We start from the raw sequence: 16683 nt of genomic DNA, 5'->3' as shown, positions 1-16683 counted from the left end.
CCTTGTTGCTTCCGTGTGCCGGTGTAGAGGGGATGCGAAAGAGAGTAAAGAGGCAGACACAAAGAGGTGAGTTGGGAGAAAAAGCAGAGTCAGTGGCTACTTGGGTGGTGAAGGAGGCCAGCGTTATGTCTGATACCATCCAACAAAAACATCAAATCTTTGGTGTCTCTTTACTTTTTCTGGAACAAAGATGCCATAAAAATGATTTTCTTTCAAAAAAGACAGAATCAATGATTGTCCTTTATGTGAGTAATGCAGAGTGGACCTGACTTCACTATTCACCTTTTTAGATTATGCTTGTTTCAGGTGAGAGCTTGAAATATTTTGACTGACAAAAAGATGATTGCATGGCACAAAGGATTTTTGGGCAGAGGACACATTCAGACGGTCCAGGCTAGGGTTGTCATAGACAGGTTTCACCACCAGTTACCCATGCCTGTTGTTCCAACCTGGGTCCCCAGCCCTCTGAAGGCCCTCTCCTCCTCTCAGGCCTTAGAGAAGGTGGTGGCGGATGTGCCCGGCTGCCCGGGACTGGTACCATGGTCATCATGCCAGCGGTCCACACAGCGGCGGCGCGCGTTCATGAAGAAGTTGCTGACGGTGCTGAGCTCCAGGCCGAGCTGCTGGGAGATGGTGATCTGCATTTCCTTGGATGGACGCTTGTTCTCCTTGAAGATGGCGATGAGTGTGCGGCGCTGCAAGTCAGTGAAGACCAGCCGCTGTTTCTTGGGGGCCGTGTTGCGGTCCTTGTGTTGCTCCTGTTCTTTGCGCTTGCAGGCTTGGTGTGGATGGCAGCGGTGGGAGGGATTGGGATGAGAGTGGGAGGCAAAGAGGGGAAAGAGAACACAAAGCAAGGTAAATATACAAAAGTGATTATTTTCATTACTAAATAACAAGGACAGGAGGTGGAGGGGAGTAAAGTAACTAAATGTATCATTAGCCAATACTTAAACATATAAAAACTAGTTTATACACCAGGAGAGATTCTACAGCTCTATCTCTATTGCCATATTAAAGTTGATTTAAAGCTAATCCATGCCTCCTGCCCAGTGGGAATATTCCTTCCATCCTGCAGAGTGCAGACAGGGAGCCAGCCTGCGGTGAGAGAAAGATGGGGTGAGCGAGAAGGGGGGGTGTGGGACTGGCTGTTGCCTGCTAGCTGGAGACACTGCTGTTTGATTCAATATTAATGCAGTTTGAGTCGCAATGGGGGACTGAGTGACTGTTGCACAAAAGTAAGCATTGTATGTGTGTGTGGAAATGAGAGACAGAGGAGGGGCAGATGCAAGGAAAGAAAAAGTTGGAGAGAGAGAGCGGGAAGAAAAAAGGTGGAGGAGTAAGACAAAGTGTGTGCATTTGTGTGTGTGTATAAGAACCAAAGAGAGGAGCCGAGAAGAGAAGGGAGGGGTGGTGAGTGAAGGAGAAAGAGAAATATTGACCGACTTTGCTGTAGGAATTGGGGGGTTCTCTGTAGGGACTGAGGTCAGAATCCCCCCCAGCAGGTCTACAGTCTGCTACTTCAAACAGAGCCCACTGGAGCCCACTCTATTGAGCTCTGAGAGGGTATTTATAACCCACCCCCCCACCCCCCCAACAAAAAAAAAACACTTGAGAGGTGCTTGCACCGGCTGCTATGAGCCTCTTCTCATACACAGAGCAATTTTCAAAAGAAAACACACCAAGTGTACTCTTTTACGTTTGGGAAGGGGGGGGGGGCAGAGGGGGTCGGTGTGGGTTTGTAGGTAGCGAACACAGAAATTAATAGTTAATAGAGTGTTGTATTGTGGGTAAGTGTGTTGTAACTCAAAGTATTTGCTGGAGACAGATGGAAAGAAGCAGATGGGTGCAGGGGTAAAAGACAGAAACGGCGCCCAGAGATGGTGCTGGAGTTACGTGGAAGTTGTGTGGAAGGTTAAGGCACCACCTCTGCAGCCACATGCTCCCCTGCTGGCTGAGGATCGAATCCTGCCAGAACGGACTGTGTGTCCCTCTCAGCCTCCCTACTGTCTCAATAAAACGAGAGCAAATTGGAGGGAGAAAGAGAGAGAAAGATGCCATCCCTGTGGGGTCTCCACCTGCTGCCGTTGGTATTGTCTGATACTTTCATACCCGCCTTCAATAATGTCTCACTCTCATGCTGTGTGTGTGCGTGTGTCTTGATGCATTTAAGCACAGATTTTTTTTATGTTCCTCCATGAGCTTGTGTTCTACTTGTGTGTGTGTGTGTGTGTGTTTGGGGGGAGGTTGTGATTATGCTGAAGTGGCTGGAGCCAAGCAGTGGCGCTGTGTGTCTAATTACAGTGGAACAGAGCCCATTGATCAGCCATTGCAGTCCAATCTGTTTACTACAGATGTCTAACCTGCACACAGGCCCATCCATCATATTCATATTTCACATCAACACTGCAGCTATATAGTGCGTGTATATATATCATACAAATGCACACATGCTAATATGCCACATACAAATTTGTCCAAATGCATGCTCGTATGTACAATATGTATATCAGCATCATCGCCATATATAATTTTTTGATTTATTGTTGTAGTAAGGGTAGTCATGGTGATGAGAGGGAGGAGGAGGAAGATGATGGTGATGTCATTTAATGGTATGGATTTCAGCTGAAATTATTCAGAGCGTCGTGGTGAGTTAAGTCACAGCAGGACAGATGTTAAAGGACATAAAGGACAGGCTATTAAAGAGATGAGAAGTCACAATAACATCCTGCATCTGTTGAATTAAATTCCTCCGAAATACGATGACATCAGAAAAACTTTAAAACCCTGAACACACGTGTCTTCTCGTGACACTAACCTATAACTACATACAAAGCCAGATAATTGCAGGGACAAACACTGGCAGACCGGCTCATTATGGTGGATTTATTGGCAAATTGATTTATTTATTGTCATTCATCAATATGACAACATCTTTGAAAACCCCCATTGTAGTCCACTACCAAGAAATGTTTATAATTCGTTTTTAAAAATGAACTCAGTTTGCTAAGTTCATACTTCTTATTTAAGCATTCATCAATTGTAACTGATAGATATCCAACCTTTAAGTAATACAAATCTGATACATCTGACTCACACTTACACACATTATCTCTTAAGATTTACTCCATTTTCTTTACAACATTAATAGCATTGTCCTAGGATATATTGTGTGAATTATTCTGATATTATAAAGCCAATTCTGACTAAATTATTACTGTTGTTGATGCTTTATTGTCATTGCTCTGTGATTAATGAATCCTTTTGCGGTCAAATTATTCTCTTGACTGGTGGAAAGCTACCTCAGCACCAAACTGTAGTTAGTTTTAAGACATGAGCCATAACAACACATACAATAAGGAAACAGTACGAAGATATCCAAGTATCTATATGAAAAGAGAAAAACATGCATCGAAGACAAAAAACAGCTGAACAAATAATACTATCAGCTTGAGTCGAATGTTGTTTAAAAAATGTTCAGCCTTGATGGGGAAGAAGGAGCTTCTAAATCACGTCTACACTAACAAAACGAGAATTTATCATCTGCAAAACCATACTAAAATTTCAGCTTACGTGAGCCTTCATGATTTTAGAAATGTGCAGGTTTATTCCATGTTTGTGTACTTGCACTGGATCAGCTCTACTGACTCCACTCTCTCCAGTAAAGGCATGCCATCCCCTCTGGCTTGTACTTGTGTGGAAGAGGATTCGTTTCCCAGCAGGACAGTGAGCCTTAACATACAGCGAAGCTCTATGCTATACCAGGCCTGTTTGAAGTCCAGGGAGGACCAGAAAAGAGTGCTGACATGCACAGCTTTCCCTCCACAATCACCAGACCTCGACTTCACTGAACAGCTTTCAACACAGGACAAAGCTAAACGATGGCGTCTCTGAGACATCGCTGAAATAATGCAAATAATACAATTTTACAAATATATAGGTGATTGACACATTTTCATTTAAATGATGTAACTGATGTGTGATATCTGAATCATATTTAAAGAATATAATTTATTTTAAAAGTGTGACTTATTTTATGGGAACTGATTAAATCATATGTTTTATATTTAACCCTGTAGGCTTTAAGATCAGGTTTCCTCTGTTGTTCTTGTCAGAGCAATACGGTCAATATTATTATTATATAGATTTATAACTATGTTTATATTTAACCCCATACATATTTTACATTTATTTTATGCAGCTTCCAGTCGACCTGAAGGCCTCACCTATAGGGCCAGTTTGTACTGACATGACTGCACCCAGGTATGCATCTCTCTCTTTCTCTCTCTCCCTCTCTCTCTCCCTCTCTCTCGCTCAAACACACACACACACACACACACACACACACACACACACACACACACACACTGCCCCCTTTATATAATTTTTTTTTTTTTAATTCTATAATTCAATAAACATTTTTCTTTTTTCCCCTCTGGAAAGCAAAATGCATGAAATGATCTTCATAAACACATTTGAACTCAAGACTTACTTTTCATAAACAGTCTTAGTAAGTGTAAAATCAACATGGATTCATCTAGTTAGAAAATAATTCTTCCAAAATCTATTGATGGATTTGTTCCTATGTAGGTTCAAATCTTAGTTTGGGAAGCTCACGGCAGGGCACTTTTATTAATGACCGTTTTTAGGACTTTATTATGTTTAAAGCTCTAAAAATATGACTCAGAAATCACCATAAATGCTGTGTTTGGGATAATCACATAAAGCGAGACAGAGCAGGAATTGTTCTGAATGTCTTTCAGACAATCTCAGCTTTCTCTCTCTCTGCATCTTTTCCTCTCACCTCCTGCCTCCTCGTCTGCAGCCTGCTTTGTGCCACGTCGGTCGGCAGATGTCGCTCTCGCTGTGGCCCGGCTGCACGGGGCGCCACAGCGCGCTGCCTTTGCTACAGGCGCTGGATTTAGTAATCAATATCGATCGATCGGTGAGGAAGGGGGCCCTGATTACTGAACCAAGCTCGGCGTAGAAAAGAAAAAAAATCAATCATTGCAGCTTTTAGAGCTACAGTAGGCAACGAGCAGAGAGACGGACATAAACTCATGCACAAAGAGCGACCGGACAGGAGCAGAGATCTTTGGTGCTGAGTGTTTCCTGAGGTGTACACCCCGCTGCTACACGGCCAGAGAGAAATGTGATTTCTATAACTCGCAATATGGAGCTGCTGAACAGGAGCTGACCTACTTTAAATGGATCCCTCAGGCTCCTCACAAACATGGAGAGACTGATTAACAAATCCATGTTTACCTCACTGTTCATCCACTCTTATACATTATTATTTGGAAGCCTGTGTTATTAGTCTAATATTATTGTTTTCCCCCCATGAAACAGAGGAGAAGGTCAGTTAATACTCATGAATGTCAATTGAAGGGCCTTTATAGTCAAGCAATCTTTGGTCATAAACTATCAATTTCTTTAAGGAGTGATTCTTCAACTTATCCTTTATGCCCTTTATGGACCCCCTCACCATCCACCCTCCCACCCCCACTGATGACATTAATATTCTTTGCTTCACGACAAACCAAGCGAGGTTAAGAGAAGGGCCCTGGGTGTTCAATATCGATCGATAGATTCGTGAATAATTCGTGTGTGAAATTCAGTTCGTCCAATTAATTATGCCTCGGAGGGGGAGTGGGCCTAGAGAGATGAGTTTCATGAAGGGGTGGAGACGCCGAAAATACGGTAGGAAGGAAGCAAGATGATCAAAATCAGAGAGAGAGAGAGAGAGGAAAATAACTAAATTACGGCGTCCTACGTGACGCTTGAGCTCACCTATCCCACCTGTGTTTACTGTGCGTACTCGCAGCTGCCTTTAGTATCCGTCCCTGAAGATGAGAGTCCACCTGGAGCATTAATCACTTATTGATCATCACTGCCCTTCCTGCTCATAATGAGAAAGTCAAACCGCCTTAATATTGTGCCTTTAGTGTTTTATGAAACCATGATTACGCATCACAAATGACTCCAGCTCTTCCAAACTCTCCTCACGGGTTTCAAATTCAATCCTGATGTTGCCCCATTTCTGGTCGTGATCCCTGTAAAACAGACTGGGTCAACGTCTGCTGATTTAATTAATTTACCAATAAACATGTTTACCGGTTACGGTCCGGCGCCTTCATACACACACACACACATACACACACACACACACACACACACACACACACACACACACACACACACACATTACAATCCGTTTATTATTGGTAGGCAACCCTGTCCTCACTGCAAGGCCAGTTTGCTTGTAGTTGCACTCCTCTCCGTATATTGTAAGAAGCATGATTGGGCAATTTGATGTTTAGCCTTCAAATCCATTTATTAAGTAACGTCGCTGCTGTTTGGCACGCGCTGTTGCCCAAGATTGATGACAGCGCGCATGTCTGTACTGTGGCATTTATTCCATTCAAGGCTGCAGGGCAGTGCCAAGCTCTCACTCTCCTCGCCAGACCAGAACACTTCAGCTCAATACTCCTTAATGTAATGAGTGAGAATTGGTGTTAATATACTTATAAAGCGACACAATTTGCTTGTTTGCCTTCTCCCGCGACTCAGCTGCGAGGCATTTCTCCACCACTTCAATAAAACTCAACCTGAACTCAGTTACACCCTCGCCCACATCCCACCTTAAAGTCCTCTCAGATTCACATGCAACATTTGCTGTATCATCTATCACAAAGGCATCCAATACCTTTTTTTTCTCCACACCATATAAATAAACTATATCATCCAGTTTTATCAGTCTGTGTCGGTTTGGTTTCAGGTGCGCACCTGAGAAATATAATTTTACTCACTGCTCTGTTTCCAAACCCTAATGTGTTAGCAACACAGTGGCAAACCGTAAGAAATTGCATAGTGCCAAAAAAATTCAATAATCAACAACGACTGCTGCCTGCGATCATCACGCTCCTGATGAGGTTTTAGATAATTAAAGGCACTCAGCCATTTAAGCGCATGATTGAGGGAACTACACGACTGGATTTGAACCCGTATTATTACTAATATTTTATTTTTTTAAAGCTAGTTTAATAGCAGCCTTGTCTGCATGTGCCATTTATTTGTATGAATGGGTCCATGGTTGGAGTGATACTCTTAACTGCGATTATCATTGATTCCATTCATAATTGCTTTGACCAGTTATGCGTGATAGCGGTAATGATTTCGGTGAGACACACCGGCCTGCACGCTCATTTCCCACCCGGTGAAGCCACAGACAACAGGTGTGTGTGTGTGTGTGTGTGTGTGTGTGTGGTAATTCACGGGTTTATATCAAACTTTTGGACAGAAATCATGAATCCGGATTGTAATGGCCAAATTTTGGCGAACGTGGCTGAAATCTTATAGGCCTATAAATATGTATGTATTTTTTATTTTTTTCTCATTCTCTATTCTTAAACGTGAAACAAAATGTAAATAAACTATTTCATTATTTTTGAAAATGATCTCAAACGATGAATAGTCTTAATGGGCATTAAAACACACAGCATGTTAAAGCTGTCTGTTTTGGGGTCCATGCAAAGCTGAAAACCAAAATTTCTCTTAACCTGCTTCTCATTTGCTGAAAAGAGTTCCCACACTTTTGAAATCAATCACAAGCTCTCTCACGGCCTAAATTCCTTTTTTTCTCATATGATCACCAAAGTCTTGCGGGACTAGTTATTCAGAGGTCAGTTGGGTCACAATTGAGCTATTCTATTTTCGTATTTACACCACTAATGAGGAGATGTATATGTTAAGAAAAAGTTGCACCACTCTCCAGAAATGTGTTAATTTCCTTTAAATGTCAGCTGTCACTTCTGATCTGTCACAGGAGAAACAGCAGACACGACGATGACAGTGTTCAGTCTCCACATAGGCACACAGACAGGTTTCAAATACGCGGGAATTTGTTTCATGAGACGAGAGAGTCAACAGAAATACTATAACTCAATCCTTTAACTGCAAGGTCCTAATTACATTTATCTCATCTGTTTTCCTCAATGCAAAAAAAAAGAAGAAAAAACCCATGTTGCAATAAATAAAATAGAATCTGTCCGTTTTAAGATTCATTTTTTATTTTGTTTTATTGAGCTTTATTTTCTCCAGCTTGATTTATCAATTCTTCTGATGCTATAAATGATTGGCTTATTTATTTATTTTTATTTATTTATGTATTTGTTTATTTATTTCAAGACAGTCCCAAAGCAATAATTAATAATGTAAGCATAATCACCAGTAGCAACAGCAATAATAGTAATAATAATTTGTATTTGTTTGATGGTGTAAGACCCTTGACTGCAATATGCTATTCTATAATAAATAAATAAATAAATTGGGGTTTTAAAAAAAAGAAAAACACACACACACACACACACACACACACACACACACACACACACACACATACATCTTGCAGTAAATAACCTACATGACTGAATAAACAATAAGTCAGCTTTTTTCCCCCCACATCGGCTCAGTAAAGCAACAAATTAAACATATGAATAATTTTAGAAAGACCCCGCAGCTTGTTCGTTATATTTAATAACATGTAATACAAAGGCTATACTGGCTGACATCGATTCATTCATCAATTGATTTCACAGTCGTTTTGTTCCTTTGTTGATCTGTGTGGGGTTGCCCAACCGGAGTTTCGGGTTGCAACTGTGGGTACGATAAGCTTGTGTGTGTGTGTGTGTGTGTGTGTGTGTGTGTGTGTGTGTGTGTGTGTGTGTGTGTGTGTGTGTTTGCGGTTTTGTTGTGATCGACCCTGCAGAACGACTTTAGAGCCCATCTGTAGGCTTTCCTTTGAAAAAAAAAAGGCCCGGCGAGGTCCAGACACTATCTGTGAGGAGGAGAATTTAAATATTCCTGATTTAACTTGGAGTTTTATTTGTAGACGACTCATTCAATGATAAAATGAGGCTATTGCACAGACTGAATTGCAAAAATGTCAATTTTAACAGAAAAAAGAAAATCTTTTAACGAGCGAATCAAATTTGCCAGAAATAATTTCATTTTATCTGTGGAAGACATTGTTTATTTTTCATTTGCAATAGCGTCTTACCTTCTAATTTTTTCTCTCCATAATGTTACCACTTCTTTTGTGAAAATTAAAGTGGATCTGCATGCGAAATGAGTGGAATAAACTGTCTCCACATGTGCGAATCTTTCTCTCGATTTAAGAGTAAGATTTCAACAACTGCGTGATTAAATGGTTCCTTGCTTTTTTAGAAACAACCTTCAATTGGATTCTCTTCTCTGTAATTGCGTGGACAGTGTCCTTGCCTTGTGTTCTCAGCCTGCGTATTAAACAAGCCATTATCGGGCCTTTAATAACCGATGGCCTTTCAATGCGTCAGATAAGCAGTCAGTGCGCGCTGCTGCTGCTGCTCCTGCACACAGATTCACATCCAGAGGTGGCTTTAATCACCCACACACCCCAAAAAGTAGTCCATTACTTATCCCCTCAATGTGTGCGAACAGGAACATCTGCTTCATTTTATGTACGAAGGTCACACAGTTATCTGAGTGTTGACATCCAGCGTGAATAAAATAATGAATCAGAGGGAAATAGGTGAAGTAAAGTCCACCGCTTAACTGTCTGTTTTGACTTTTCTTAATTGTCAAATGATGACTGAAAAGGTGATTGTAATTCATTACAGGAGGCGGACCGGGTGTGTGAGGGCAGACCTAGGTTTTTTGGGGGGGCATCCCGGCTCCCGGTTACATAACAGACGGCTGCAGCTCCGTTGACACAACGAACCTGCTGATGCGCTCTGGTCAACATCTTTTAATTGCACAACAGGCTGCTCTTTGGAACCGTCGTCTGCTTTGAGTGTTATGTAAACCGATGCAGATTGTGGCAGGTCAAAAGCCACACACACACACACACACACACACACACACACACACACACACACACACTGTTCATCCTACATTTTAAACCTTTCCGTGGAGCCATTTGACTCCACAGCACAAAGACGGAACAATTGGATTTAATTATGATTATCTTAAGTTTTGGGGCCCTTTGTACTTGGGTGGGGGGAGGGGGGGGGGGGTGAGTGGGGGGGCATTAACCCTTTGATGCTAGCCGCGTGCATTCAGTCGACTATGCCAGCAATTTGATTTAAAGGTCATTCTCTCCTATCGATCCGGTTTTGCGAGGGGGCGACGGAGTAGCGTAGGAATTGATCATCTAAAATAGAAGAGACGGTATTCGAGACTGTACAGAGTCCAGACCTCTACTGCATTTATAATTGCAAAGCACGCCCCTCGCCCCCCCCCACCCCCCCCCACCCACTCCCCGTGTGAATGGGACCGGTGTGTGCGTGTGTACTTAAAAGAGGAATGGGTGAAGATGTGGGAGACAGAGCATGCTCCTGCTTCCTGCTTCAGCCGCCGCTCTGCAGACGAATCTGACTTCTATTAAAATTACATTATTCTTGAATAATAAGGTCGACGCAGTCAGAGCCGTGTGTACAGGACGGAACAGTGTGGGTGGGATGTATAATGAGCGAGAAAGAGGTTAAACGATTGTGAACTTTAAGTTGTCTCACGCTGTTAACCCCCCTCTACGACAGAATTAAAGGAAGACCACTAAAACCTCTCCGTTTTTAGAAAGTCAGCATCTGTTTGGGCAGCGATGTGTGCAACACGGCGGCGTGAGAGCATGCGTTTATTAGTCATTCTGTTGTGTGTTATGAAGGGTGAGCTGTTAATGGGAGAAATGGGGTTGCACGGTGGAGATGGAGGGGGTTGCATGGCTGCATGGCGCAGCTCCAGAGATGGAAAGGAGAGGTCGGGGAATGGAAATCGATACAGATTCAGGGCTCGCCAGATCGGCCTTAACAATGTGGCGCAGACGCACTCTACATCCCGATCACATACACACAGGAGAGAAGAAACGGGGAGGGGACACGTATGCAGGCTGTAGATGCTGCTATGATATTACCCCGTCTTATGCAGCCATCCAGCCTTAAATAAGAATAAGACAAAAAGAAGAAGATACACACGGAGAGCTTTGGCTTCTGGTTGCAGACAGCCAAGATAAACAAAACCAATGTTTAGGGCGCGTGATGTTTTTCTCAAAAGACCTCATTCCCATATATCCTCCATGATGCATCCAATTTTGCATATTCATATCAGGCCTCAAAATGAAGATTTATGCTAATTTAAAGTTGCATTAATTGCACACACATCCAGTCTCTTCGTGACGGGTTACAGCTAATGATGCAAGGAGTGAGATGTCATTTCAGATGGTATGTGCTGAGCTGAACCCGGGATTTAAGCAAAATAGCCTGGAGGTATAACCTCGAGAAAATGACTGTTGCTCTCCCACCAGAGGATTTCAAACGCGATGCTTGTACATGCGTGTCTCAGTACTTAGCTACAGCACACGTTGCTGTGCTTAACGAGGAACGAGGCTCTGAAACCGCAGCTGCACTGTTTACTCCCCTATCTTCCCCTCACACATCAATTATTAAAGTACCAATCGATCATTTCGCAAGGTAACATCAAGCCATCTCTTCATGAGAAAAAAAAGTCCTGATTTAAATGATCCCGCATCAGTCACAACGTAATGCCCTATCCAATTAAACCCATTATCCTGGCTTACATGACCAAAAAGGAGCGCTACTCCTGACTATTTTTATTGCTTTTAGATATTTTTGTTGAACATCCCAAAATAAATCCATGTTTGTATTCGTCAGCTCCCCCCACTTAAAAAAAAAAGAAAAAGCTGGAGATGTGATTTAAATGGAAACCCCCAGTTTGCTTCGTGTTGGACTGGAAAGTAGGAGAGAGTGTGATTGACGCGATTGTAGATTGTAATATTGATCGATGGGTGGAAGCTGTTGGATGAAATAATGGTGTTTAGGGCCTACAAGAATGCTATTAACTATGTATTGGTGAAACTCCAGTTCACCACCTTGAACTGTCCTCAACACACAGAGGAGACCGGCAGCCCTGTGAGGACAGACGGACAGTTCAGCACTCTGGACAGCGCCTGAAATAAGAACACTGACCTGCAGGGTGAAAGCATGTGCTGCCTCATTGTGAATGCCATAAAACGATATAAGCAGTCTGTGACCTTCTTCACACATATACACACACACACACACACACACACACACACACACACACACACACACACACACACACACACACACAAAGCAATAATATATACCTACTTTCTTCTGAAATATCAGATTTGATCAATTTATTGCAACCAAAGAAGATTTAAGAGGCTTAAACTGAAAACTGTCTGAAAACACAATTAAGAGCATAGGCAGCTGGTCAGTTCAATAAAAATATATTTACAAAAAAAAAAAATGAGGATGGGTCCTGCAGTGGTGCAGGCGCAGAGGGGAAAGGGGACTGGAGGTTGGGGGTTGGGGGATGATATTGCTTCAGGATTAGGCCTGTGTAAACTGCGTGTAGTCCATTGAAACATGAAAGGAGGCCTCCCACCCTCATTCTCCACAATGTTTTTCATCCGTGTCCTGTGGGTCTTGACCTGCACACCCTGGCACGTGCCCCGGCCATTCAAATGCTAATGAACCAACTGCGCTTTTTGTGTGTGTGCGCGTGTGGAAAAGAGGGACTTTGGCATGCCATGGCACCTCATCACTGCCACAAGAAAGAATGAGGGTGTAGGGATATTTTTTGCAACAATAACTGAATGTTTTTCAGTGTCGTCCAGCATTTCTCTGCCAAGACCCGGATGACTGTATAACAAAAACCCCAAAGGGCACATTGAGAATGAGCGTTGACTATACATAACGCTGTATAGGTGAGGTGTGCAACAGCTTTTTTTATTTTTATAACAGCTGTCCTCTTTCTCCCCTTTTCCGGCTCCCGCCTCCCCCTTCATGCTCCGGGGGAGAGACCAATGGGAGAGAGTGCTGAGGCGGGATAATTGATAGATGCACTGGCTATCCTTATCGATCAGGGCTGTATTGACCCGACCAAATACATTGAGATGGAGTGTGGAATTCAACACAGATGCAAAGACGAATTGTTTTCATCGTTAATGCGATCTTTAAATGCTTTCCAAACCTCACTTCACCCGAGTCTTTCTTACTCGTGAAGAAGGACTCATAGGCTGAAGCAGCCTATTCATTTCTGCAAAAAGTCTACTGATACATGTGTTTTAAGGTGAATGGAAATATATAGCTACAAAAACACTGGAAAAGTAAATGCTTTTTTATGCGGGCTGGGTGTTGTTGGTTTGCATATGAGGAACACAATAGGTAGGAGAGCCTGTGGGTCTTTGCCCTCGTCGCATTAGGAGATATTAAGCGTGAAGGACATTCCCCCATAAACTGGCCTATCTCTGCTCTGTTTTTCGCTTCAAGAGTGGATTGTGTGTGTGTGTGTGTGTGTGTGTGTGTGTGTGTGTGTGTGTGTGTGTGTGTGTGTGTGTGTGTGTGTGTGTGTGTGTGTGTGTGTGTGCAGACAGTGGCATTTTCACATTAGCTAAGCAGGGCAGCTGCATTGATTTGTGTGACTGTGATGAATTTGGAATAGTAATTTGAATTTATTGATTGATGTGGCCGAGCGAGTATGGCCCAGCCTCACTTTCAGCATCCCCCTCCACGCCCCCACAGCCCTTTACACCCCCCACTACCAACCCACATGCGCACCGAGGATAATGGTGATTTTAAATGCAATAAGTAAAATGTTGCTCCGTGCATTTACATACAAGTCATTTGTCATTTAGACCAACTAGACCGCCCCCCACCCCCCAAAAGACCTTTTGTGACACCAGGTCGCTCACAAAGCACAGAAACCGCAGACTTAAAGCGCACATTGTGCATTAAACCAGCTGTTTCGTGAAAGAAAAATATTTATTTAAAAAATAAGAGAGTTATAACATCTGTCGCCACAGAATCAGAAAGATCAGATTTAATTCAAGTCCACATCTCTATAGAGAATACATATTCACACACCTTGCCTGCTCGGAGCTGTCCTGGGCCTGCCCACATTAAAATATGCAGGAGGTGTGCACAGGACTGTACCACTCCAACATGTCAATTGAATCGGTGGGTTTTATCCTGATGCGGGGTGTGGAAGATATAAAACCCCACAGCCCAATTAGCTTTAACAGCAGTGGCACTTAAAGAGACAATTGTGGAGTGTTTAAATCTTTATTTACCAGAACCCCACTAAATGCGCAAAGGAACAATTTACATGCCATTAAGTGCTTTTCAATAGGGCATTGACCGGAACTAAAATATGCCACTATATCTGCTTAATTGAACTGTTCGCTGAAATACGACACAGAAGAGCTGATTGACGTTTGGGAGCTCAAGTCTAAACAGGGCCTTTACACACACATCAATGAGAAGGGACCGTTCACTCACATCTCTGTTTTAACCCCCTACTGTGACGTCCCTCGTTTTCATTTACGTTCTGTTAATCAGGTTTTAAGTGTGAAAGGGTTTACAGGGGGCAGGCATGTAGGATCAAATCACAGTTTGTGCGTAAAATACAAATAAAAACGATGGATGAAAGAGATGAACCATGTAGAAAGACAAAATGGAGAAAGAAGGGGTTAGTATCAAACAATTTGTCTCCTACTGAACAGAAAGGATGTCCGGTCCTTTCTGTTTTGAATCCATAATATCACAAAGCCACAATAAACACCATCTCTTAGTCTCAGAAAGGTAGAAACAGGCCCTAAACCAAGTTTGGAGATACCCAGAGTGCAGGAGACAACACAGGCCAGAGAAAAGACGCATCTGCTTGTGTCTCTGTCTTTCAGATTCAAATCGATAATTTATCAGCGCGCTACTCTGAAAGGGGACGCCTGGACCTGAAATATTGATCCATAGGAGGTCATGCTCCCCCCGACTCTTTGGCCAGGCCTCAGACGATCCTTGTTTGCAACGACGCGCTTATTTGACAAGGGAAGTGCCAAAGTGCCGCATAAAGTTTGTTTGATTCATGAGTCCAAAGTAAAAGCTGAGTGTAATAACTGCGAGATGTAATCAATTTTGCTCACATCCTGCTTTGATTTCCTTTGTTTGGTCTGTTTCTCTTTTGTGTTTGTTTGTGTGTGTGTTAAAGAGAGAGGGAGGGAGAGGGACGTGTGTATCTGTGTTTTCTGCCCGTGCGTAAAACCGCTACATGGCTGTGTAAAAACAAACACACCTGTCAGGCCGAGTTTGCACCAGGTCTACTTTTGAGGGGTGCCTCCTCTCTTTTGTTTAAAACACCCCCAGTGTTACACAGCGTCTGTTTACACTATCATGGATCGTGGCATCAATCAAAATATAGATTTCCCTCAACATTTAACACCCCAACTGTCATGATGAAGTTTTACTCGATACAATCGACTAATAACTTCTAGTAATGTCTGTTTGAGCAGCTATTGACAGTCTCGCCACATTGACTTCTAATTGATCCCTCCACATCACTCAGGTTGGGAGCTGTCTCCTCACTCACCTGCAAGCCTGAGCGCCGACATCCGCTGGAACTCGGGCTCCTGGAGCCACTTCCACATCCTCCTGAACGTCTCCCGGCCAGACTTGAGTTTACTCCACGGTTTAGGATTCCTCAGCAGGTCAGAGAGAGTTCCCTGGGACCGGCACAAGATCCTCTGAGCAAAGATGGCCTGTGGGATGCTGTAGCGCTTTAGCTCTGCCGTTATTCGCTGTGCCACCTCCTTGGTGTTTATCTCCTCCACCTGTCCTGACCCATTTCCCTGCCCGCCTCCCACCACTGTCTGCCTGTCCCGGTCTGATAGCATGGACCCGTTTGCCTGAGAGTGCGGATGGCTGTGATGGTGTATGCCGTTCAAGGATGTCATGAGCCCGGCCCCGTGACCCCCAAGACCCCGGGCCAGGTGCTCCTCGCCCCGGGACAGCATGGCCGCGTGGGAATCGAAGCCCCCCGAGGAGAGCATCTTGTCGTTGGAGAGGTGAGCTCCAGGACCGTAGGCGCTGAGAGTCTGCTGGGAGCTGTGCAAAGACCCAAGACCGTTGGATAGGGGGGACAGAGACTGCCCCATGCCGGACATATCTTTGGGGTAGTGGCCGTAGAGGTTACTCATGGAGGCGAGGCTTCGGTCATCCCTCATCAGGGTGAAGCTGCCGCTGACATTCCCGGCCGCAAGTCGCTGGTGAGCCGGATGATGGTGAGCATGTGGGTGTGGATGGTGAAATTTCTCCGAAACGGTGGATATGGGGGGCAGGTGCTGCAGCGGCGTCAGCGTTGTGTAGGTGCTGCTCAGGCTCATCCCGGAGTCGCACGACATGGTCATTGCCGGATGCAAGGGGCCAGACAAAGCGTGGTCTGTGCGGTAGTCCCCTGCTCCCTCCAGTATCGAGGCCATGCTGGACACCATGGCTGACCGTCCGTGCGACACCAAGTTCCGATGCGACGCCGACGACTGGCGCGCGTGCGGGGAGTTCATTAAGTCGCTCGTTTGATGGGAGTGAGATACACCGTGCAGATTTCCAATGTTTTCCATTGTAAGCTCCATCGTTGAAAAGGATCTTTATTTCCACCCCTCTCGCCACTCTCTCGCTCTCTCCCTCGCTTCTCTCCCCCTCTCTCTCCCTCTCTCACTGTCCCTCTATCTCGCACTCCTTTCCAATAAATTTTGAACGATTTCAAAGCCAAGCCATTGATTGTAGTTGCCTCTCTGTAGTCAATCCAGCATGGTTTTAAGAGATCGGGTCCCGGCCA

The 16683-nt window shown here is 43.9% G+C and overlaps 1 protein-coding gene across 1 annotated transcript; it reads right to left on the bottom strand.

Moving 5' to 3' along the window:
• Positions 1–485: 485 nt before the first annotated feature.
• onecut3a (one cut homeobox 3a) lies at positions 486–16477 on the bottom strand. Its single transcript, XM_053322263.1, has 2 exons — positions 15439–16477; positions 486–778 (listed from the first exon to the last, which is right to left on the bottom strand). Exons 1-2 carry the CDS (start codon positions 16475–16477, stop codon positions 486–488), a joined length of 1332 nt encoding a protein of 443 aa, XP_053178238.1.
• Between the last annotated feature and the right edge of the window lie 206 nt (positions 16478–16683).

This window comes from Scomber japonicus, chromosome 7 (genome assembly GCF_027409825.1).
Source record: "Scomber japonicus isolate fScoJap1 chromosome 7, fScoJap1.pri, whole genome shotgun sequence".
NCBI lineage: Eukaryota > Metazoa > Chordata > Actinopteri > Scombriformes > Scombridae > Scomber > Scomber japonicus.
Note: the sequence above shows the minus strand (reverse complement) of the source record. Positions and strands in the feature narration are given on the sequence as shown.

Coding starts and splice junctions, on each gene's coding strand:
- onecut3a (XM_053322263.1), bottom strand. CDS start 16,477: ATGGAGCTTACAATGGAAAACATTGGAAATCTGCACGGTGTATCTCAC. Junction 779..15,438: donor GTCGGCGCTCAGGCTTGCAG/GTGAGTGAGGAG, acceptor ATCCACACCAAG/CCTGCAAGCGCAAAGAACAG.